At 43.6% G+C, this 25,331-nt stretch overlaps 2 protein-coding genes and 1 long non-coding RNA gene across 3 annotated transcripts in view; 2 read left to right on the top strand and 1 right to left on the bottom strand.

The window, feature by feature from the left end:
* Positions 1–7,330, top strand: part of LOC120727950 (FYVE, RhoGEF and PH domain-containing protein 1-like) — a 24,883-nt gene extending 17,553 nt beyond the window's left edge. Inside the window, exons 2-4 of the mRNA XM_040022565.1 lie at positions 5,836–6,159; positions 6,234–6,432; positions 6,511–7,330. Coding sequence (XP_039878499.1) covers positions 5,836–6,159; positions 6,234–6,432; positions 6,511–7,330 — 1,343 coding nt within the window. The remainder of the gene's footprint in view (positions 1–5,835; positions 6,160–6,233; positions 6,433–6,510) is intronic.
* On the top strand, positions 7,182–23,890 carry LOC120728004 (FYVE, RhoGEF and PH domain-containing protein 1-like). The gene is made up of 15 exons (XM_040022645.1): positions 7,182–7,309; positions 8,803–8,892; positions 9,157–9,305; positions 9,385–9,541; positions 9,719–9,857; positions 12,187–12,245; positions 13,827–13,973; positions 14,065–14,157; positions 14,516–14,595; positions 14,751–14,781; positions 15,497–15,598; positions 15,710–15,838; positions 16,240–16,398; positions 16,560–16,706; positions 17,480–23,890. The coding sequence occupies exons 2-15, from the start codon at positions 8,803–8,805 to the stop codon at positions 17,753–17,755; spliced, it is 1,758 nt and encodes a 585-aa protein (XP_039878579.1). The 5' UTR covers positions 7,182–7,309; the 3' UTR covers positions 17,756–23,890.
* On the bottom strand, positions 23,717–24,960 carry LOC120728006. The gene is made up of 2 exons (XR_005694620.1): positions 24,347–24,960; positions 23,717–23,835 (listed from the first exon to the last, which is right to left on the bottom strand). It is a non-coding gene; the product is annotated as an uncharacterized LOC120728006 (long non-coding RNA).
* Positions 24,961–25,331: the final 371 nt, after the last annotated feature.

Raw genomic sequence — 25,331 nt, forward strand, 5'->3', positions numbered from 1 at the left:
GGTTACACCGATGATGGCATTGGGCTCTCAGTCCTAACCAATGATTATAAAGGAACTGTTGGCTTCTCATTAGGTATTATTTTCTATAACCAAGTAGTTTTCAGTTCTCTAACCAAAAACCTCCTTGTGATTGTTTTGGCTCTAACAGATTCTCTGCAGTTTGTGTTGAAGTTGCCAACTTGTCACAGAGCGGTAGTGAAACTTTGAATTAAAGATGGCCTCCATTTCCGGTTTGTTTCGTACCTTTTGCTGTTTCACCTCTGCTTGGTAGACAACTACCGACAACCACGACAGTGCTAGTGAGCAAAGCAGCGAGGTTTTCGGCGAATCGTCCTCATTGTGCCTGGTTTTGAGTAATTGCCACCGACCTCCAGCAGCCACTTGTGAGACAGTTGGGTAAAACAGTTTTTTCCCTAGTGGCTGGCATTGCCAGCGGCTTTCCAACCACGCCCTTGGCCTGTGTTGCAACTAGGTGCCAACCTTCGGCGTACCATATTGTCACATCTAGCTTTAAAGAGTCCATATCCCTGAAAAAAACGTCAATTTTGGATGCTCGGCCCTGTTTTAGGGTTCTGGTCTGAAACATCACTCCAGACATGGATTATAAAACATCTCTGCTGTTAAAGGTTTTATTAAGGTGTCAAGCTTGGCTTGGAATATGGAGGATTTGGGTAGATGACAACAAACTGCTGCTCTTCCTAAATATGTTACTAAACAAATGTGTACTTGGTTTTAGACAGGGAGGGTATATTTAGATATGATTTTTATGATCACGGCGAGGTGGATGTTCCTTTGGATTTTTACTGGGCTATATTTGTAAATGTTCAAAGTCAAATGAAGGAGCTTGAAGAGTAAAAATATACATCAGTTCAATCCAACCAATGAAAACAACGATGCGAGTAACTCAAAAGAACGCCGCAGCAGAACATGAAACTCGGCAGACGGATGCGTGAGCTTCATTTAAAATGGGAACTGAGGATTTTGTGTCTCACTGTTCACATGTCAAAAAGTATCAACAGTGCTGAAAAAAAGATGACCTACAAACCCGTTAATCAGCTTACAGACCCACCTGTCTCTGACCAGCTGTGAGTGATGATAGACTGACCTGTAAAGCTTTTCTCCAGCAGCTGACCTACCTCCACACACAACTCATAGACCAAACCCTTACAAGGATTAAGCAACTGGGGGTGGCGTGGTGGCGAGCACTGTTGCCTCAAAGCAAGAAGGTCCGGGTTTTGAATCCTTTGCATGTTCTCCTCGTTACTGCATGGATTGTCTCCAGGTACTCTGGGTTCCTCCCACTGTCCAAAGACATGCAAGAAGGTAGACACCTTTTCCTATCTTGAGTCTTGCCTCATGACAGCAGGGATACGCTCGATCCAAACTTGGATTAGATAAGAGAAAGAAAAGAGATGGATTACAATATACTGGCTATCAGCTTCTGGCTGAGTCTGTCAATGCTTGTTTTTATTGATTGGGTGGCTGGGAGGGAGGGAGGGAAGGCATGTTTACTAATTTGGAGGTTCAACTCCTTGAGAATTTAACTCTGTGATTACCAAATGTAGTGCAGTCTGAGGATGTTCACGGGTAGCGACCCATAGCCAAAAGGTTCACAAATAATTTCAGTAATAAAATCAATTATATTTGTATCTGCATGAGCTCTGCACTGTGACTATGCCAAGGCTGTGCTGGTCCATTGTGGTGAAGAGGGGGTTGTGTAAGGATGAAGGCGAGCTACACTCACCGATGGCCTTGAAAGAAAAATATCTGTGATAAAAGCAGCAGAAACGAGCCTGAAGAAACCCGGGAAGACTGAGGGTGTTGGCAGGTCTGAGTGAGGAGCAAAATCAAGGCGTGAACGTCGGTGGGCAGCAGAATGTTACCAATCGGTTAGTCAGGACCTTTTCATGAAGCCTCGAGCTGAAGTCTTCTCTGTCTTCTTATTGTTTTAAACCTTGATGTGATGAGCAAGAGGCGGAGCTAACTGAGAGAGAGAGAGGGTACTAGGTGATTGAAAGTCATTACCCAATCAGTCATTAGCACATCCTGGATAATGTTTTAACTCTTAGAATGACCATAATTTATAAAATAGGCTGAATGTTTTGTTGAGTATGACCTGAAACCCACGACTGGGCCCAATCAAAGTTTGATTTCTGTGGTGAAATCGTGGATTCATGAGGTCAGAGAGTGACTTCCAAGGCGTCATCCAAACATGGTGGCCACGCCTAAGGTGCTGCCCCACTACCTAGACGACCGGAGACTGAAACCCGGACAGAAACACCTACAGACCAAATTGTGCCAAATAGTTCAGCTTTTAAAAAAATCCCCCAAAACTAGAACCTTCTTAGTCAAAGAAATTCACTGCAGCAGAGGCATCGTTAGACGGAGCGCTCCAAGAGTTTTGAAGGAACTTCAAAAGGAGAAGAAAATCTTATGAACTTTTTTTGGCTGGTCTCTGAGTTTGTATGTGCAGGTGAGCGCTGAAGTTTAACTTAACTGAGCTAACGCTTCAACATATTTGCCCAGATTGGTGCCCTGAGGTGTTCAAAATGGCAGCCAAGTGGCGAGGCTTGCTTCTAGAAGGACTTTGACTGTAGGTCAAAATCGCGTAAAAGGTTTGTTGAACCCCCTCAACGATGAGCGGAACATCGGGATCGTTTCAAACAGGAAGTTGTTGCCGATGTTGGAGGGAATTGTGGGAAATGGTGTGTGTGGTCAGTTTAGCCTGAAGTAAATCTTTTCCAGTCTGTTGATTTAATGACTGCTGCTCTTAACGGTGCTTTCTAAACAACTGAGACGCCATCTGCTCCACATCAGCCTGCTGATGTTTTCCCATGACCTCCCATCACGTTCACATCTGCACACACACTCCCTGCCGTATATAACTTAATTACTGTGTGTACTGCACACACTCACAGCTCCTGCAACTCATAATTTTGCTGCTCTGCTTTCAGAGATTTCATCTGAGAAACGTAACATCATCTTAAAAGTCCGCAGGCCGGGTGTAGATCTCCATCACAGGCCACTCTGTTCACTCAAACGGCTAATTTTGTATGCTAACTCTAATTTCGTGCTCCACTGAAATATTAAACAATTTATTCATTGGGTAAATATTCGGCTTTAGAGACTTTAGAGATCTTAGAGACCTTTTTTTTTTAATCCGGGAGGAAACAAAAATGTGGAATTGCTCAACAAACCCACGTGCTCTGCAGGAATGCATCAGTCATACCACATACAAATCTCTAAGTCTAGACTTTGGGCTGTATAAAAAAACGGATGTTTACTCTAGGGAGGGGGAATTTCAATCATAAATACTGTTCAATATTTGCTGGAAACTATTGGACTTTCCTTTAGTCGCCCTGTTGTAGCAGACTTATGTTAGATGTACCCATCAGTGTTTGGACTCGACCACGTTTTTGCTTATTTTTGAGGCTTTTTAGATGTAGAAGTCTTTGATTGGTTCTCTTGTTTCTACTGTAGCATCTCTGTGCACCACACTGTTCTGGTGATTGGCAGCTGTATAGACAGTGTAAAAGATGGATGTAGCCGTTGTGACCCAACGGTTTCTGAAGTCCTGTTATGAAGCCTTGAGCTGAGTGTTTTCACCATCGCCTTCTTGGTGTTTTGAAACGGGATGTAACAACCTATGAAACGGCTTCTCATTCAGAGGTTGTTAGCCAATGAGGATCCTCCTTTCTGACTCTTTACGTTATGAAAATGTACAACATAGACTTAATATAAATAGACTTTGTGACTGAGGTCAGAGCAAAGAGCTGTTTAACAGCAGACTTTTATAGGACCGGAAATCTTCTGCCATCCACAGCTATCGCCCCCTGGTGGCTGTTTAATAGACTGCAGGTTTAAGGCGCTTCACCACTGGCTTCACTTTTAAGTGACGGCAGCTGTCCATCTTTATGCTTTCTTTGAGTTGTTAACATGTTTTTATTTCAGCTGTTTAATAGTAATGTAGAGGTTTACACACTGACCTAAACAGTAAAAGATCTCAGATCTCCGATCCTGGTGGGAAACATGAAACTTTTCAGATCGCATCATGAAGGACATCTGGCATAAAAATCTGCAAAATCAAACATGCTGATCTACCCACCATGGCGACTCTTTGTTAATCAGGCAGCAGCTGAAAGTCCTTTATGTTATACTACATCCTGCCAAACCCTGCCAGACAAGTTTTTTAAGATGATGAATCATTTAAAGACTGTTTGTAATTATGAAATTCATGACCAGCTGTGCTGTCAGCCACTGGTCACTGAGGTTTTACCATTTCACCATCATGACATTTTAAAACTAGAAGGGACAAGCAAGGGGTGGATGTGACTGAGAAAGTAAGCGACACTGCAATCAATCACTATTGCAAGTTAGCACCACCCTAAAGCAAAACTTGTTGACCTTCTATTTCAGTCTCAACTGGTCCATAACTTACAAAACGAGCATTGTGTTCTGTTCAATAAGACTTTAAACTCACGATTGAGGCTGTAAAGTCACCCGGAGAGCGTTTAGTGAGCTCGTAAATCAAAAGAGCAGAAGGGTCGTTTTCTCGTAGAGGCAACACAACTGGGTTTGTTTTTGCAGACAGAGAATACGCCTCCCTATAGACACATCCACACTGGCTTCACTATTCAGACCTGGAAGTAAGGATAACTGGACCAATTTATATAAAGCATGAGGTAATTAGTTCAATATCCCAAATATTACTTTACAACATAAAGTAAGTATTTAGAAAAGACTTAACCCTTGGGTAGACCTGGTTTCTACTAAGGACTCATTATTTAACATCAAATAGATTTCTGTGGATATCCTTTTTTACACACTTTTCCTTTTTCTTCTGGTCGTTTATTATGCACAGCCGGGTGACACTGCATCACTTCCCTGAGAAAGCTGCATGGACACACCATGGCGACACGGAGAGAGTCAAGCCTGAACAGCCTATCGGTTTCCTCTGTTATCGCCAATCAAGTTCACTGTTGACCATCAGGAAATGTGTCTGTTGCTAAAGGGCAGCAGTCACTATTGGCTCTGACACAGAAACATTAAGATGATTTGCATGAAATAAGCAAACAGAAACAAGAACAAACAAACAGAATAAATCTGTTTGTGCACAAAGCTAAAAATGAAATAAATTAACTGCAGGACAAAGAAACACGAGGTCAAGTCATCGTCAAAGGCTGGAGAAGAGAAGTCATAAATACACTTTGATAAAACAGCAATAAAACCAGCAAGGCACAAGCAGGGCCACCAAGGCCAGTGCCCTATTTCACAAATTATAAAGAGTGCGGTCCAGTATTTATGACTTCTTTTCTTTATGGAATAATTAATGGAATACAAAAACAATATAAAAAGTCAATAAAAACACCCCGTCTGAGGAATGTGGATCTATAAAACAAGAGCCAACAATACTATGAAAAATATAAACCACATTTAAAATACTGAAAATCAAAGGTTCAAAGACACAGTTGTGGAACATAAAAGCCAGAAAAAGGAAGTGAAAAGCAAAATAAGTGAAACGCACAAACACATTCGGCTGAGTCAGTCCCGTCTCCTCGCTTCTTTGGAAGTTAACAAATCTAATAAAGAAAGTTTTTTGGCTTTGATTGAATACGAAGGCTGTTAGTGTGTGAAGGACAGCTGAAGTAAAAGCTTCTGAAAACAAAGAGCAGCAGAGAAAATGTCTCCTGGATTTAGAGGAAACCTGCCGAGAGTTTGATGAAGCTTCAGGATCTGCAGACAGAAAGCCTAACCAAAATCCCTTTTTTACAAATATTTTTAGCTAACAACCTGACACAAACCCTTGTATATTTTTACCTGTCCCCTCCTCCTCAGGTCCCTCCTCCTCCTCCAGTCCCAGCTTGCTGACTAAGAGCCTCTCTCTGGAGCCGTCCTGCTCACCGTGCGGCCACCTGGGGGCGCTGGATGCCGACTCTTCGCAGCAGCCGAGCTCTGACCCGGGGCCGAGCTCTGACCCGGGGCCAAGCTCTTCCACATCAGGTCCCGCCTACTTGGAGGGAGGGGCAGAGCTAGCAGAACGCCGTGGCTCTGCGAATGGGCTCCTGCTGGTGAACGACACGGGGCCGCCGGAGCTGCCAGCTACCACAATTACACCACCGAGCAAGAGCAGGCCGCCGCTGCCGGGACCTAAACCTCAGGGTAAGAATTTGATTCACTTTTTTTTTTAACACATCCATGAGGTCATCGCTCACCTGTAACTCCGCCTTCCACAGTGCCACCGAAACCCCCCCACCTCCAGCAGCAGACAGGGGTTTCCAGGCCGCGCCCCCGAGCACCAGAAAAGCCCCTCCCACCTACACCCCCCTGCAAACCCCTCCCAGCGGACCCTCGGGCAGGCCGACCTCCACCTATTCGTGCAGACGGCACCGCCTCCCCCACCTGTGTCTTGTCACTCATCGAGAAGTTTGAGCGGTGAGTTCTGATTGGTTAAGGAGGAGTGATGTCATTATATGAGTCTTTTCTGTTTGTTTATTGTTTGTTTGTTTACAGGGAACAGATCATTGTGGTTCCTGACATCACCGGTGGGGCGCTGTGTCCCCGCCTCTCCGACCCCCCCTCCTCTCTGTCATCCTCCCGACCTTCATCACCAGCATCATCACTGGCCCCGCCCCTCCCTGAAGAGGAGCCGTCCTGTGAGCTCACGAGCCACGACGACATCACACAGGGGGATGAGGGTGGGCCTGAGGGTGAGGATGAGGGGGGAGTGGGTGATCTACCTGATGAGGAAGATGACAATAATGGCGATGACGTTGATGACGATGAAGACGATGATGATGAAGAGCTGGCGGCTGCTTGCCGGGACGATCACCATCACAAGCGTCTGTCCATGGAGTCGGGTTACAGCCCCTCAGAGAAACATGTAGAGGATGATGTGGTTGCCGTGGAAATGAGGGAGCAGCAGCTGCAGCCGGCACTGCTTGACCAATCAGAGTTGCCCTCCGAGCGTCTGTCCCTCCCCTCCTCGCAGACGGACGGCAAGCTGGCCAATCGAGACAGCGGCATCGACAGCATCAGCTCTCCATCGCACAGCGAGGAGCTCTGCTTCGCGGGTGTGGATGATGGGGGCGTGGCCTATCAGTGCAGCCCCGCCCTTTTGCCCAGACTCTCCAGCTCATCCTCGTATGCTGGGGAGGGAGGTGAGGGGGAGGGGGAAGAGGGGGACCCGAGGGCAGGTGCGAGGCGGAGGAGGGAGTTTTCAGAGGAGGGAGACAGCGACCTGGAGGAGGAGGAGGCGGAGCTAACTCTGGTGCTGGCCCCTCCCAAGACAGACCGACAGGACTCTGCTGAGGTGAGGATTCAGGTGGTCTAACCAGGTGGTCTACATCCTCAGGCTGATGTTCGTGAGCCGTTACACATCTGTAATTTCGTTTTGGATGAAACTGAAAATGGTTACAAAAAGATGGGTTTTAGAACAGACGCTTTCACTTTTCATGGAAATAACTGTTCCACCAATAGGAATCTTGGACAACATGTGGGAGTTTAAAAAGGTCGACGGGGGTCAATAAATACACAGAGGAGATTGATCTGGAAAACACGGGGCTATGTTCCAGGTTCATGTGCAGGCCCGCGTCCTCATACGGATGTTTTACATGATCGACGCAGCTGCAGGCTTCAAACACTGGTTTGTGTTGAATATCTGCATTTAGACTCTTTATTAAAGTAATAGTACAGGATCAAAATATAAATATAATATAAGTATTAATATAATGCATATTAAAAACACGGGAAAATATAACATAATAAATTATATTATTATAATAAGTATTTCTAATGCATTCAATTCTGGTTATGATCTCACTTACTTACGCTACTAAAAACCCACCAATGGGCGGTTTTTTCCACACCTGCATTAGTTTAGTTACAGTTGAGAATATATTTAAATATGAGAACAAATTTAATTACTAACGGTGTGAACCATTAGAAGCGCAATAGGAAGAACAGACGTAATGACAACAATGTCCTGTGGTTCGGCTCATATCATCACCAAATATTTATGGTAACTATTACTATATCTGTGTTTTCTGTTACCACAACAACCCCCAGCCGGTCGCGGCAGATAGCCGCCCCTCCCTGAGCCTGGTTCTGCCTGAGGTTTCTTCCTGTTAAAAGGGAGTTTTTCCTTCCCACTGTCGCCAAAGTGGTTGCTGATTGGGGGTCGTCTGATTGTTGAGTTTCTCTGTAATACTGTAGGTTCCCTTACATTACACTATTAAGCGCCTTGAGGTGACTGTTGTTGTGATTTAAAACTGAATTGAATTGTTATTGGTAAGCAGGGATCTATAAATCATAAGCCTAAGTGGCTGAATTAGTGCTAAATATGTTAAAAATGATTTGGGGTGTTTACAACTGAATGGAAATCAAAGGCAGTCACACTGTTTCTATATGCAAATACACAGAAAAAGAAACTACTTTTATTTGAAGTAAATATTTGAATGTATGAATCTTGGTACCCTAAGTAGTTTATAGGTTTCAAGGTCGTTGAGTAGTATTTAGAGCATTACAGTCATAGCAATGCTACCGTCTTTATTGTATGATGCCATCCATAATAATTCAACATCATTATTATATCTATGTCCTAAACCTAGCTATATATATATATATATATATATATATATATATATATATATATATATATATATATATATAGTTTAATGTTATAATAATGATAATAACAATGCGAATGAATGAAAACTCTCTCTGACTTGAAGTTTGGGCGTTTTTGCCTTTAAAAGAGGAAAATATTTACTGTGCACTCACTCGTTTAACTGTCTCTGTGTCCAGATGTCTGTCCAGCAGAGGGTCTTCAACATCGCCAATGAGCTGCTGCACACAGAGATTGCCTACGTCTCAAAGCTCCACCTGCTGGACCAGGTGAGTCGAGAGGGGTCTCCTCAGCCTGTGAGCCAATAGGAAGAGGAGCTGCCCGCCACACTAGGCTTAGCTTACCTAGCTGTCAGTCGCTCGCAGGTCGTCTCCTCCTGGTAGAATCAGTTTGTCTGTTAGCCGACTTTCACGTCACTCAGCTGTCACTGTTGCCATGGAAACCCCACAGTATTCCCACTGCAGGCTTGGCGGGTGTGAACTTTTTCCTGTTGTGAGAAATATCAGCCCGACTGAAGCCATCTCCTCCCACAGGTTTTCTGTGCCAGACTCCTGGAGGAGGCTCGGTCTCGCTCCTCCTTCCCCTGTGATGTCGTTCTGGGGATCTTCTCCAACATCTGCTCCATCTACTGTTTCCACCAGCAGTTCCTGCTGCCGGCGCTGCAGAAACGCATGGAGGAGTGGTGAGCCTTCATCTCCTCTTCCTCTTCTCCTGCTCCTCCTCAGGAGCTCCTCTCACTCCCTTCCTCTTTGTTCCCACAGGGACTTAAACCCGCGGATCGGTGACATCTTACAGAAGTTGGCCCCCTTCCTGAAGATGTACGGCGAGTACGTGAAGAACTTTGACCGAGCCATGGAGCTGGTGAACATCTGGATGGAGAGATCGACTCAGTTCAAGACCATCGTTCAGGAGATACAGGTACATAATCCAAATCTTTACATAAATGATCTGCTGCTGATGGCTCTGCACCAGATACCACAGGGACCTTCAGAGGTCTGCAGCCTCCAGGCTGCTCAGGGCGTCCTGTTTTGGCTCATTAGTTTAAGATCATCACTCGTTGTTGTGTACAAACGTGTGCTTGATGTTTCTGTGCAGAGGGAGGAGCGCTGTGGGAACCTGACTCTGCAGCACCACATGTTGGAGCCGGTTCAGAGGATTCCTCGCTATGAGCTGCTGCTCAAAGATTACCTCCACAGGCTGCCAGAGGACGCCCCGGACTACAGGGACGCCCAGAGTATGAAAACAAACGCACAAAAACACGACTGCCTTGAGTTCTCTAGGCCACCAAATAGTGTCAACCGTGCATTATTAATAGAATCTAGACAAAAATATATTGTATTTTCTTTAGTTTACTATTATTATTGCCTGTTATTCTCTTATATATTAAAGTCCTTAACCTGTAGAAACAGAAATTCTCTGCTAGAAACGAGATGAAAAGGATAACTGAATTTATGAGAAGGAAAAATGAACCACTTTAATATGTGGAGGAAATCACAGCTACCCACGAGCAGGATGCAGCACCTCAACAAAAGTGTAAAAAAAAAAGAAAAGCAATTGTCAGCAGCTCTCTGACTGAGTGCATCATCTGCTGGGGAATTTGGTTAATGTGGTGCAAAACAAGCTAAACAGACACTTCAGGAAGCCTGATATAAGTGATGTGATGGAGCTTCCTGCAAAGCCCAAACCCACAAGACGATACAATCAAAAGAACTGTCAACATGCCAGACGGCGTATCTGATTACAGGTGTGTCTTTAAACGTCAGCTTTGTTTTTGAGCACAAAATATTTTAAAAACACTGGTTTAGGCTAAAAATGAGAGCTCGGACATGTTCCAGGCTCTAGTCTTGAAATGTTCTTCGATTATAAAACAGAGACACTTGTGTGCGATCAAGTGTGTTTAAAACCTTAAAGAACAGGCCAGTGAAAACCAAAAGGCCCAGTTAGATTAGATTTGGCTGTTTGCACATGCAGCGTCGTCCTCTCGGACATTATTAGATCCCTAGAGGAAGTCCCGTTCTGAGCGCTTGCACTGTGATTTCACCGTGAATCTCAGACATGTTCAGAGGCTTCTGTTTCAAACTGAGAGCGAAGGATCGCCGGTACTGATAAGAGCTGCATGTTTGGCTGTGACCGATCAGTTTTCAGTTGAAATTTCCAGTTTAAGAGCTGTAACGTCCTGAGGTGCCCGAGGATCTGAACCGTGGTGCTGTCATGCCGATTCAGAGCAGAACGAAAACACAAGAACTTTTTGGCTATAAAATAAAACCTTCAGGTAGAAGGATCGCTGGTTCCACACACTGTAGGACTTCAAATGAAAGATCTGAAAGATCTAAAAGAGCTGCTGTGCTGAAAACAGGCCAGAGTTGTACCAGAGCGTGAACCTGAATATGAGATCAGGCAAATATGAATCGAGTAAAGCTTTTGAATGTTTTTGATCACACTTCAAACAGTTTATGTAAGAATTCTGATACACTATCTTGCCAAAAGTATTCACTCATCCATCCAAATCATTGAATCCAGGTGTTCCAATCACTTCCAGGACCACAGGTGTATAAAATCAAGCACCCAGACATGCAGACTGCTTCTGCAAGCATTTGTGAAATAACAACTCGCTCTGAGCTCGCTGAACTCCAGCGTGGTACCTTGATAGGATGCTACCTGTGCAACAAGTCCAGCCGTGGAATTTCCTCAAATTAAATTACATCAGCTGATAGTGGTATTATAACAAGGTGGCAGTGATTGGGAACGATAGCAACTCAGCCATGAAGTTGTAGGCCAGGTAAAATCACAGAAAGGTCACAGAGATCACCAACTTTCTGCAGAGTCAGTCGCTACAGTTCTCCAAACTCTGTGTGCCCTTCAGATTAGCTCAAGATCAGTGCGTGGAGAGCTTCATGGAATGAGCTTCTACAGCCGAGCAGCTGCAGCTGAGCCTTACATCAGCAGGTGCGATGCAAAGCAGCAGATGCAGCGCCACCACTGGACTGTAGAGCATGGAGAAATGGTCTCTGGAGTGATGGCCCCTTCCTGTTCCAACATGACTGCGCACCAGTGCACAAAGCAAGGTGCATAAAGACATGAGCGAGAGAGCCTGCACAGCGTCCTGACCTCAACCCAACAAGACACCTCTGGGAGGAATTAGAGCAGAGACTGTGAACCAGGTCTTCTTGTCCAGCATCAGTGTCTGACCTCACAAATGCTCGTCTAGAAGAACTATTAAAAATTCCGATAAGCACCCCTTAACCTTCATAAAGCATTCCCAGAAGAGTTGAAGCTCTGGGTGGGACAACATTATATTAAACTCTATGGAATAATAATGGGACACTACTCGACTTCGTGTGTGTGAAAGCAGACAAGCAAGTACTTTTGGCAATATAGTGTAACTGTAGACTTTAGTTTGGGTTCATCAGCTCTTCTTCTACGGAGCAAACTTTGGGTTTCAGGGAGCGCTGCTGCACAGAGAAGCTAGAAGCCAGAGTATTTGGTAGCCTCGCCCTCATTGGTTCCTGGGTCTCTGTGTGCCTGAGCTACTGGCTGATGTAACTGTCCTCTCTCTCCTGCAGAGTCTCTGGAGCTGATCGCCACAGCAGCCGAACACTCCAACGCTGCCATCAGGAAGATGGTAAGATACTCTCACACATTCGACACCCGGAGCTGTGAGCCATAATCACCCCCGTCTGCCGCTGTTCACACCACATCACTCAGATAAATGTGGCCCGGGATAGATTAAAGCTCAACTTTTACTTCATCTTTAATTAAACTCTCCTGATTACGCTCATTAACTGCCCGAAGCTCCTGGTAAACACGACTGCTGCTTCAAAGGTTGGTTTATACTTCAGGTTCGAGTCTGCCTGAAGAACGTCGGGTACCCAGGTGGGTTTGCAGAGGTCTCTCAGCGATGGCGTGATTAGCATGGTTAATGTAAACAAGAGCACGAGAAGCAGAAATGTGGATTCATGGAGTTCAGGCTGGTTTTTGCTGTAATGACTCAGAGGTCTGAGCCTCTCCACCTCCTCTCAGCGGGATGTTTGCCGCCGTCTCTAATCAGCTGTGACTGATTAAAGGAAAGCCGCTGCTGCTGATGTGAGCCGGTTTCACTCAGCTGACAGCTTTTTGGAGATTTGTGCAGGAGGCAGTGAGAAAACGCGACATAATCAGACGAGGACGTGTGAGTGGCATTAAACAAGCTTTAGAGGGAAGCTAATACTAAGAATACACTACAGCCGCTCATGGCGTTCAGTTAGACAGAGCTTAACTTCTGGACATTGGTCCAGACCCGATCACGGTTACCATGCTTACATTTTTCATATACTGCATTTCCTCCAACTTAGAAACGTGAGATGTACAGCTCAGATGGAGGGTTTGGACACAAAGTCAGAGGCAAAGCTCAGATGGTTTGGACATGTGCAGAGGAGGGAGGGTGGACGTGTTGCTGAAGATGGAGCTGCCAGGCAGGAGGAAATGAGGAAGACCACAGAGAAGATGGATAGAGTTGTGGTGACCCCTAAAGGGAGCAGCTGAAAGAAGAAGAAGAAGAAGAGGGCAGTTCCTTCAACCATTTTGCTGTGATTTGCCAGACTCCAGCTGTTTCCTTTCAGCCAAACATCAAATATTTTTACAGTGTTTTCCATCAGGCAGTGATAGCAGATTACTCCAGACCAGTACATATGTGTAGTATGTGCCCTCTCTGCGCTTTAACCCTGTAAAGCCTGAACCATGAAATAAGATGTAACATTTTTGCTTCATCTGGCTCTTGTTTTGCAGTTTGGTGCTCACAGTTTGTTCATCTGAAACAAAAACACAAAAGGAGTTTGGGTTTAAAGAAAATCACACCGATGATGTAGATGTCTCAAAGCTCGTGTGTCACATGGTGTTTTAGGGTTTTAGGGTTAAAACCTAAACTGGAAGCGCTCCATTCGAACCCTGATCTGTAGAGTCACCTCAGAGGGGATCCAGACTTCCTGTAGAGAAACTCATTTCAGGATGTCAGGTCGTCTCCCCGCTGACGACTCGCTGGAAACGCTAGAATGTAGATCGAAAACTTTGCCTTCAGGCTCCACAGCTGTCCTAGTAATCTCACAGTTTGCCTTTTGTATCTTATATCTAAAATTTAGGTTTCCAGTGAACTTAAAATGCCCTAAAACCCTCATGTAGCATCGGCAGGAACATGAACCGCTAAGTGATTCTTTTATGTCTCTGCCAGGAGCGAATGAGGAAGCTGTTGAAGGTGTACGAGTTGTTGGGAGGAGAAGAAGACATTGTTAACCCAACTAACGAGCTCATTAAAGAGGGACACATCCTCAAGCTGTCCAATAAGAACGGGACCACGCAGGACAGATACCTGATACTGGTACTTCCCTGTCTGCGTCTCCTTCTCAGTGCTTTACAGAGTTCATAGGGTCATAGTAACAGTAATAAGCGACACCTGCCTCTCTCTGCAGTTCAATGACAGGTTACTGTATTGCGTCCCGAAGCTGCGTCTGATTGGTCAGAAGTACAGCGTCCGAGCCCGAATCGACGTGGACGGCATGGAGGTGAGCTCTCCGGCTTTTCTCACTGAAGACACTGTTAGACTCAGACTCAGAGCATTCAGCCTTCAAACACCTTAAGCGCTCAGTAAAGTCAAGAATATTAATGTGATCTACAGACTAATAACAACTAGACGAGCACTCGTTCAGTGTCCGAGCTTCATAAAGTTGGCCTGGTGGGGTTTTGTGTTGTCTTCCAGAGACACAAACACGTAGTATTAAAACATGCATCCACCTCAGCTTTAACCGTCGAATAGAACTAACAATGATAAAGTGAGATCAGAGAGGATGATGATGAGCGTGCTCAGATTTAGCCTGAATATTTTTAACAAGCTAACAGTGAATTTCCCGCCTGTGTCCTCAGCTGAAGGAGACGAGCAGCGTCGCTGTCGCCAGGACGTTCCTGGTGTCGGGGAAACAGAGATCCCTGGAGCTGCAGGCCAGGTACAAACACCTACAGAGACAGAAGCACACTCAGTCCTGCAGGAGGACTCACTGTAATCAGAATCTGTCTCCCAGGATAAAAACACACTGAAGTTTGTTTCTCAGGTCGAGTTTTGCTCCTCGAAGATTTGACTGATTTTCTGTTGGCTTTGCAGGACGGAGGAGGAGAAGAAAGACTGGATCCAGGTAAGTGGTGCTGATGCAGCGGGCGTAGATGATCCGATACCAGCACGTTAGAAACTGCGGAGGAACGTTCGGCTGCAGACCTGATGGGCTCGTGGTGTGCTTTCAGTCAGCAGTGGCGAGTACTGTGAAGCAGGCACAGGGTCAAACATAAGGTCTGGGGGCCAGAATCGGCCTGGCAAAAGACTCCAAACCGGCCCAACAGACATCTTTGGACAATACAAAAGAGGACTGAATTTTTTAATGGATTTTACAGCTTGTCCAACTCACAAAGATGTCTCCCACAGCTGCTGTTAATGCACCAAAGTACTAAAGTATCAGATAAACTGTATAATATATACAATATTATTACAGGATAGTCTCGGTAACAAACTGCCTGAAGTTTTCTGTAATTTTATACATTTATGTTTTTTACAATTTAACCCCCAAAAGTTGCGCTCACAGATTTCTTTCATTATATATAATTACAGCAGCATTTATTTATTATGCAAAAATACTGAGACTGAGGCTGAAATCACACTTAAATTTGTTATATTGAGATATTACAGGGATTAAATGTGAAGATAAAGTGACAGGAAGAGGATTTTCACCATTCTGGCCCAAAGCCAGCTGTATGTGGCCCGCTGCTTTAGGACAAATTTCAACTTGACTGATAGTAACGAAGGATTTTCTTCTTCTTTTTTTAATGAAATCCACCCTTTACTTTGTTTACATTCAGGCCATCCAGGCGACCATCCAGAGGCACGAGCAGACGATGGAGAGTTTCCGACACTTGAACTGTTCACTCCGAGATGATGACTCCACGCCGCCTCACTCTCCGGTAACACAAACACTCAGCGACAAAATTGACCCCCTGACATGAAGAGCGGAGTTCTTGAAATCCCAGAAATCATTCAGTTGTGACTCATATTCTCCCGTCTCTGCCTCTCAGAGCTGTGCTGAGCTGGGGAAACGAGCTCCGACTCCCATCAGAGAGAAGGAAGTGACTCTGTGCATGAAGTGTCAGGAGCCATTCAACTCCATTACCAAGAGGCGCCACCACTGCAAAGCCTGTGGACACGTACGTTCTTCATCCATAACATCTGTCTGCAACACCTACAGACAATTTAAAATCCACAGCACTGGACGACACCAGCTGATGTTTGCAGCGTCTGCAACGCCAGTGTGATGTGTTACAACGCTCTCCACATTCAGACTGTTCCCAACACCAGCCCACATCTGTAGTGTCTGTGACATGTGCAGCTTCCACAACACCTCCACCTGCTGCTCACATTTATCGTACCCAGCATATCAGTATATGTCATACATGAGCTGATGTGAACATCTGTCGTAGCCCAACACCTGGATATTTGTAGTATCTGCAGCACGTGTCTGCCAGACGTTTGTGGCACAACAACATTTTCAGACTTTACACAGTGTTGTCATAGTTACCAATTATGTGATGGTCTATGTCGACTCCAGGTGGTTTGTGGGAAATGCTCGGAGTTCCGCGCTCGCCTGTCATACGACAACAACCGAGCCAACCGCGTTTGCATCGACTGCTACGCCACGCTCGTGGGCGTGTCGCCGTCTCCCGCCGGGCTGACCAGCAGCAGCCACAGAAGGCGCTCCATCCTGGAGGTGAGTGTGACCACGCTCTGACATCACCCGGCGTTTGCCTCTGTCAGATCTCCACGCATGGAGCCGCTTGCACATTTCAGGATTTCTCTTTTCAAAGATGCTCGACAGGTCGAGTGTCGCAGACAGCTGATTCTCTTCTCATCCATCTCTCGTTGCTATAGAAACAGGCCTCGTTGGCAGCAGAGAACAGTGTGATTTGTAGTTTTCTGCATCACATGGAGAAAGGAGGAGGGCGGGGCTGGCAGAAAGCCTGGTTCGTCATCCCCGAGAACGAGCCGCTGGTGCTCTACATCTATGGCGCTCCACAGGTACGCTATAAATTTACATTCATGTCAAATATATAAGAAGGCGCTTTCCTGTTAATCCAATTGAACAGGAACCGGCTGCAGTTCATACAGGGATCCAGTAGAGGTCGCTGCATCCCTGGATGGGAATGGAGATACAGTTAAATTTTTTAGCTGCACCTCCTTTCACCTCTGTCCTTTTCTTGTGAGTGCTCTGTACAAAACAGGAAATGCTGGGAGTTCTGGATTGTATTAGAAGCTCTCTGGTGGCATTGACAATCTGCAACCTTGCTAGTGCCCCCTACAGGCTTCTTTATTGATTACAGCCACAATATTAGCAAACACTGTCCTGCTGGAACATCAGCACCTCGTCCTATGGTGCCTTCTGTATGGAAGCCTGTTCCTGCCACTGAGGAAAACCTTTTTTGCCATCTGTAAGTCAGAATTTCAAGTTATTTCTCAGAAGTCTGATTTACTAAGATGAAGTTTGGAGATAATATCCCATAATTTTGATTTATGGATGATTTATTTGCAGTGGCAAAAAAAGCTTCCATACTTCTGTGAGGTCACAGAGGAAGCTTTGAAAAGCAAAATCACACTAAAAGTTCCTGCACTTTGTGTGACTCTGGTCAGGGAATGACTCTTTGTTTACATTATCAACCAATCAGAACACGGCAGACAGAAAATTATGATGGTGATGGAGGCTTCCAGTTTCTATTCTGACTGGTCTGGTCTTTGACGTTGGGATGAAATCGAATTACACCCTCAATGAACTCAATTTATTCTTTTTCCCACAGGATGTGAAGGCGCAGCGCAGCGTGCCTCTGATTGGCTTCGAGGTCTCTCTGCCCGAGTCGTGTGACCGCCTGGAGCGACGCCACGCCTTCAAGATCTCCCAGAGCCACCTGACCCTCTACTTCAGCGCCGACGGGGAAGAGCTGCAGCGGCGATGGATGGACATCCTGTCCAGGGCTGGGAGGGGGGAGGAGCTTCAGTTCCACCGACCAATTGTGGAGAGTCTTGAGGAGGAGGGGGAGGAGTTTGCAGCTGTGGCAGAGGAAGAAAACACGTGATTCTGTAGGACAAGGAATGATGGCGATGATGAAGATGGGGGCCTTTAAATGAGGATCAGTTGGAAACCAGAAAACAAAACAAACTGTTGTAGCTAAAATATCTCACACACACACACACACACACACACACACACACTCTGCTCTCTCTGTGTATTTAAAGTTGCGTGGTTCGTCTGCATGATTCCTCCCGGCTGTCCACACGAGTTGGCGTCTCTCACTCTTTCTCTCTGTCTCACTTCACCTTTTTCTAACCAGTGTTGAATCGGCGTAGTGGGCGGAGCCTCTTCTGACAGTTGTCTCTCCTTTGAACAATCACGTCACACTCATTCGAGTGTCCTGCGTCACCATTTTCTTGATTTCAGCACTCCCACGAGCCTCAGCTTCATCCGGAGTTATGACATCACCGTCGCGTCCTATTTGAAATATTTCGTCCACAAAGACCCGAAAGTGAAACGATGAGAGCTGTAAGGAGCACGTGCACCGCTCATTCGCTGGTTTTTAAGTCATTATAGTAACAATTCAACATTTTTCTCCCTGCTGTCGCGCAGATAAACCAGAAGACGCCACCTCTTGTTTGTGGCCACTTTTTGATACTTCACAGAATAAATAAAAATTCAGTATAAAAACGATCCGCACATAAGGACAAGCGTTATTACTTTCAGCTGCTGCAAACCCCGAAGCTCTCTGATTGGACGTTTCCTGGACTTGATCAACAATAAAGCACATCGAACCAACCCCACTGCAAGTCCTCCGCCGCCCACGCTTTAAGTTCATGTAACCGGATTTCTGGTGAGAGTCTCTCGCTGGTTTGTAACAGGTTTGGTGACTGGGAGCAAATAAAGTCACATTTCCTCTACAAGTAATCAGAGGTGTTACTTCCAGGGACTCATGCTGAGAAATTTAACCCTGCGTGGGATAAAATCCTCGTTTAGATCTGGTGGAAAAGCTGGTAGAAGAACTGAGCTCCTCAGCAGGCGTCACAGGAAACGTTCCTGCAATGGAAACGACTTTTAAATAAGTGTGATGTGTCTGAGTCAAACAGCAAAACAACGTTTCAGAACCACGTTAGTCTTCTCCTGATGTCGTCTCCTGGCTTGATTAATCCTCTATGAGCTCCTGAGCATCCACAGAACATGCAGAATGTGCTCCAGCATAAAGCAGAGGAAGAACCCACAAACTGCAAGTAAAAAAAATCCATATGAAGATTCAAAACACAGTTATTATTTTGTATAAACACAAATATCTGACAAAACAGAGAAAATGTCAGGAGCGAGTAATCCGAGCATCCTTAAACCCCCACTTATAGTCAGATGAAAGCTGATTGGTTGTGGAAGTGTGACTCAGGTCCTGATTGAGAACAACAGGCTCCAAAGGTCAGACGTGTGAATCCCAAATGTAAGGTGAGGATGTGAATAAGCAGCAGGTTTCCTCCCTGCGTTAAAAAAGAAGCTGAGCTGTGCTAAAAAAGGTCGATGGTGGGAACAGCAGATTTGAAAAACACAAAGGAAGAATTGGACCGATGTTTCCTTCATCAATGCACTTAAATGACTTTTGGATTTTTACCGCCAATTTGCCCCAGTGAAGAAATTCTGGCTTTCAACTTTTCAACCAATTGGAGGAAAGCAGCAGTTCCTCCGCAGCAGCCTCTGCTGTTGAGGTTTTAGCTGAAGCTTTCCTGCCCTCTGCTGGTAAAGTCCGGAACTGCAGTTAAAAAAATCCCTGATCCTGTTCCTCACAGACCTGCAGAAAGTAGCTCAACGTTTGAAGGTTTTATTTAAACTTCTCAGTCTGAGATATTTTTTCATGTATTTATTTCCTGAGAGGATGATGTTTGTTTCTCAGAGTTCAAACAGTTTCTTCAGTCCGACTAAAAAAAAAAAAAAAAAGCTGAATCAGACAAACTGGAAGTTTCTTGTATTTATTTATGCTTAACAACTGAAGAGGTGTTATTAACTGTTCAGTCTTCTGCACAATAATAATATTATTAATAATAATGAGTTAAATGTTGATGATTGATTTTCAGATTTTCTTTTGAAATTAGGATTTTCTGCTCTTGATCTTCAGAGGTTGGTATGAAAGGACTTTGTATCTCCTGATTTTAACCAAGAAACTCTTTCTGATGCAGATACAGTCTCAGTTAAAATGACTAAAAATAAACATTTTGACTTCACATGTTCTGATTTTGACATAATGTCCTAAATTTAATAGACAGTTCTGTTAATGTTTCATTATTTAATCTGACTGAGGTACACACGCCAACATTTTAATGTAACACTTTGCATTCAGGAAAGAAAAGCCTTTCGAGGAGGTTCTCGTGTAAATATGATTCAGTTTTTATAATTATTAGGTATGTAAGTCATGTGGTCCTGTTAAACTACAACCTCCAAAATACTTTGCTTTTGTGAATGCAAAATGTAAAACATATAATTTGGAAGAAGAAAATGTTTATGTGGAGCTGAAAGGATTTATTTTGAATTTCTAGCTGCTCCCAGTGTCTGATTTTTGTGTTTTTTAATGGCAGTAAAATGAATATTTTGGAGTTTTAGATTGTTGATTCAGACATTTGAAGACTTGGACTCTGAGAAACTGACGTTTTCTGACTTTTATTGACCAGAAGATTTATACGATATAAAAAATAATAATGGAAATAATCGTCCAATGAAAGGACTCTTACGATGATGTTTTTTGGATGTATAAAGTTTGGATGTTTTTAAGGACAGAGTCTCTAACAGGTCCTGGACCGGACTGCGGACCTTCACGTCTCTCTGGGTCTGACCCATTCGGTCTTTTGTTTCCTGAAATGAATCCAGCGATTAGATGGAGCCGATCTGAACAGAAATCAAAAGAAAAACTAAAGGCTTTTGTTGTTTTTCTTATTTTGACTTGCAGTGGTTCAGTATTTCTCTCTCTGTCTCTATAAACACATTTTGGACAAAGTGTTTTGATAGTGAAAAAAAAAGCAGATATTATGAATATTATTGTTACACTACGATGAACTGAAACGACTTGTTGTTGGATATTTCTGTGTTTATGAGTCTGGATTGTGTTGATGTTTGCTTGATGCAAGTTGATGCAAGAAGAAAACAAAGTAAAGATTTTGTAAATATATAATTTATTCTCCCGTGACCCTGTCAGGTCATGTGACTGTGTAAAGGTTAAAAGGTTAACGCTTGCTGTTCCTCCGCACAGCCAGAGCCACGCAGACGGTTCGAGGACTGATGGGGTGAAGGTTAAAGGAACAACCTGACGTTTCAGTGACGTCTGTAGCTGTGAGATCGAACACTGGAAGCAGGGGGAACCTGTTAGCGTAGAAAGGAAAAGAAAATACTGCCCGGCCAAAAAGAAACGTCACACACTCTTATGGTTTTCTGGACCGCCTTTAAATTTGTGGTTTGTGTCGACAAACCTGTGCATTGTCACACCAAACTTATTTCCATCCAGAGTTGTGGTCATTTATTGACAGCAAGGTCTTTGATGATTGAAGATTCGAATCCCTGTCTTAAAGATTCGGTTATGGTCTGGACTCTGTGGTGGCCAATCTGATTTGAGCCTGATGCATCCTGGCAAATCCAATCATTGACGTGGTCAGCTGACCTGTTCTAGGTCACGTAACATTGCTGAACCATGACCTGACCAACTGAAGAAACCCCAGATCATAGTCGTCATGACCTTTGTCCAGTGCTCCAGAGTCTGATCTTTATACTCCCTAACAAATCAAAGCCCTTCTTTTCAATTAGCTTCACCAATAATTGTTTTCCTTAAGGGGACACAGATGTTTTGTCCCAATCACTGCGTGTGGAAATTGATTTTTTTACACGTTCACCAAACTTTGAATGTGACAGCTGATCCCAATCGTTCAACACATTTTTCAGACCACGTATCTTTTTTAAAGATGATGGTTCAACACTTTCTGGATAATTCTTAACCCAGTTCTGTGATTTTCAGTAATCTCCTTTGCTTGAAGCAATAATTTGACCTTCTAGTAAGAAAGTAACGTGTTTTCCATGACCCAGGATACGTCTTCTGACACAGTTTTTAAAAAATAAGAAGCTACTCATATTAATCACTGGACTAATTATCCAGAGGATGGCTCTTGCCCATTTGCTTATTGAACTCTAGATAGTGACTTTTTTTTTGGTTTGGCAGTGGATAAACTTATAAGATGGCTGGTAGAGAGGAGTGTAGTATGTCGATGTGGTGGTTATCTTTGAGCGGAGTTTAAAAGACGACGCTTTTCCAGGACAGCTTTCTAAAGTTTTCTGTCAGAATTGATCAAAATTCTGCTCAAGATGGTGGAAGTTGTAAAATTAGACAGGAAGAAATACAAGTGAAGAAAGTTAAAAGAAGTTGAAGAGTAATTGCAACAGGCTGCATGCAGCTGCTTTGCCTCGTTAACAGACTGTTAATCAGTTATTGGTGGTCGCTGATAAAGCTAAAATACCAAAGATGTGCTTGTTCCTGCTCCTCCTTTCCTTTTCTGCTGGACCGTCACAGTTTAAAGGCCAAGCTACTCATCAAAAATCAGTCAAAATCTTGAAACTTGTGTTAGTTATCGAGCTAATGACACGCAGCTGCTTTCTCTTAATGTAAAATGCAAATGAATAGGTTGGAAAAGCTAAGCTAACAGTTCCCCTTTGCTTCCACAGTTTGTGCTAAGCTACATGCTAACCAGAGCAGAATCTCTGGGAAGCGTTTCGTGATTCTGCATTACACAAACTTTCCTCTCAAAATGTGGAAGTTTTTCTTTAGCTTCTACCTCACCGCCTCGCTATCTGGTGCTCAGTCTGCACGTGGCTCTGGTTGCTACAGTGTGTTTTTTAGCGTGTTTTTGGCATGCAAAGCAGTGATAATGGAAGGAAATGGCCAGTAACTCAGCCTTATATAGCTCCCATCGTCATCAACTGTTTTGATGTGGTGAAAAATGTGTTGCGTGGTCAACGCTTAAGTTGCTTCTTTTTCTTTGAGTTTTATTGAATCTTTTCTGTTGCCAGAGATCATTGCAGACTGGATTAAACTGTTCCTCACTGGTTCTGACGACAGTATATAAAGATGGACATAGCCACCATGAAGTTAGCCATTGGTTTGTGTGGAATCCATAGATACTGGATAATTAATGCTAAATAGCAAATTAAAGTAGTACAATTTCACTTAAAAAACAAGTCATAATATGTATAAGATAATTTTATTACATGAAAACTGTCAATTTGGTTCACTCATTGGATTTGAATTTGTTGGCTGTAACGTCTTTGTAGAGATTCTTCTGCCAATCAAAGTAGGGACGCCTCTAATACTGACAACTTAAGTATAACTAAGTAAGTTCACCCCACTACAGTTTTTATAAAGGTTTAAATTAGCCACAGAGACCAAACCCATGTTGTGGACCAGGGCGTAAACATGTTTGTTTCTGCTGTACACTCAGACATTTTAACATGGGAGACTCACTGTTGTAGGCCGCCTCAAGTGGCCAGTTGAGGAACTGCAGTTTAAAAACAATGGGTACTTGCTGCTTGGTTTGAACTATTTAAATAAAGTTTTTAAAGAAGTTTAAAGAAATATTTGCATCCGCCTCAGCCCCTGATGCGGTTTGTAGTTTCAGAGCAGTGAAATGCTGGTGCTGGTCTAGGATCAGTTATTCTGTCCAAAGAAGAGAAACTGGCTTCTGTGTAAAAACTCCTCTAGTTCTGATTTTTGCCTTACAGCTTCTGAACTCTTCTTTGTGCCAATTCAGATGGGTGTCAGTATTTAGCCTTTCAGTCTGCAGCTTTATATTTATTTGTTATTTTATTCCAAAGGTGTTATTACTGCTTTTATTGCTCTTTTTATTATTATTATTTTAATTTTTTTGTTTTCTTTGGGGCAGTTCTGATGTGATCACAGGGGCGTTTGTGCTGTGGACTGTTAATGGCTGACGTTCCCACACCTCTGGTGTAACAGCAGCACCGTCGTGTATTCTTCTCCTTCATGTTGTACTTAGAAGTATATTGTTATTATTGATTGAGTATTGATTGATTGCAGGTTATCGGTTAGTGGCCGGCCACTGCCTTCCATGCTGTCGATGTCTGTTTCCCATCATGCCCCCTCTGTAAGAAGATAAAATGACAAGTGTTATAAATAAAATAAAAGTATAAAAACAGATGTGAAATGTCTGTCTGGATTTTCATATGTTGTCACTACTACTGCTGACATATTCAGAAAACTTTATTGAAATGTTGGACAAATATTTACAGCTGAAGCAACAGCAAAAACAACAGCGCCATCCAGTGATGACAAAGAGCAATACAGCGTAGGGAGTTGAAAACAGAAAACATTGAATACAACAAGTGAATAAAAGGAATAAAACTTGAGTTGTAAATGTTACAAAGTTTATTCAGATGAATTATATACATATTAATTTATATATTAGTGAAAGGTCAGCTCATAAAAGTGCTTAATTAATCCAGACCAGTCACATTAGCTGTAGAAATTAAATCTACACTAACCGACTGCATCATTAGGTTCACCTGCTCAGCTCCTTGTTAGTAAAATATTTAATCAGCCAATCACGTGACAGCAAATTAATTCATTTAGACATGTAGACATGGTCAAGATTACCCGCTGAAGTTCAAAATGATCCTCAGAATGAAGAAACAAGGTGAGTGAAGTGACGTTAAATGTGGCATTGTTGTTGGTCTGAGCATTTCTGGGTGGGATTTTCCCACACAACCATCTCTTCACCGATAATGGTCTAAAAAAATAGAAAATAGTGTCAGTTCTTGGGTAAAAGTGTTCAGGTCAGAGGAGAATAACCAGACTGTTTTGATTTGATAGGAACACAAATAACAGCTCGTTACAACCGAGTTTTGCAGAAGTGCATCTCTGATAGTGAACCTTGAAGCAGAAGGACTACAGCAGCAGAAGACCGCACCACTCCAGTCAGATAACAGCAGGAAACTGAGGCTGCCGTTAAAAGAGGCCCACCGAAACTGGATAATAGAAAAACTGCTCTGATGAGTCTCGATTTCTTCTGTGGTAGGGTCAGAATTTGGTCCAAACAACGTGAAAGCATGGATCCAACCAAAGGGGTGAAGATATTTTTCTCGACACACGATGGACATCTGCTGACAAATCTATAGCCACTGCATGACGCAATCATGTCACTGTGGAAATCAGACATTTTAAATAAAAATAAATAAATAAATCATATAATGACAAAAAGCAACTCCGAGGTAAAAATCAAATCTTGAAAAAGTCATAAAATCAGGAAAGAAAATCCTACTTGATGAAAAATTCCAGACAAAACTTCAAAATTGTGCATTTAAAAAAAAAAATCTTTTAATAAGACAAATGTGCTTCTATAAATCAATTACAGACTGACTTCAAACTAGAAAACAAATCTCCAATCAATACTTCTGATTAGATGTAGCAGGACAGCGATGACGCAGTGTCAGTTGTTGTGATTGCATGTCTAGAAACAAGATGACCTCCAGCAGCAGAGAGCATATCTGGACTTCTCCCAATTTATTAATTTTCGGGTCTAATTTACTTTCATGTTTAAGGTGAGCTGTAGTCTCTTTTTAAATGTTTTTCTTACGTCATC

This window comes from Simochromis diagramma, unplaced genomic scaffold, assembly GCF_900408965.1.
Source record: "Simochromis diagramma unplaced genomic scaffold, fSimDia1.1 OVJJ01000308.1, whole genome shotgun sequence".
Classification (NCBI taxonomy): Eukaryota; Metazoa; Chordata; class Actinopteri; order Cichliformes; family Cichlidae; genus Simochromis; species Simochromis diagramma.

Excerpts from the sequence above, each read along its gene's own strand:
- LOC120728004 (XM_040022645.1), top strand. The coding sequence starts at position 8,803 with ATGTCTGTCCAGCAGAGGGTCTTCAACATCGCCAATGAGCTGCTGCAC. Across the intron at positions 13,974-14,064 it reads AGGACAGATACCTGATACTG|TTCAATGACAGGTTACTGTA; the intron begins GTACTTCCCTGT and ends CTCTCTCTGCAG. Across the intron at positions 15,839-16,239 it reads ACTGCAAAGCCTGTGGACAC|GTGGTTTGTGGGAAATGCTC; the intron begins GTACGTTCTTCA and ends TGTCGACTCCAG.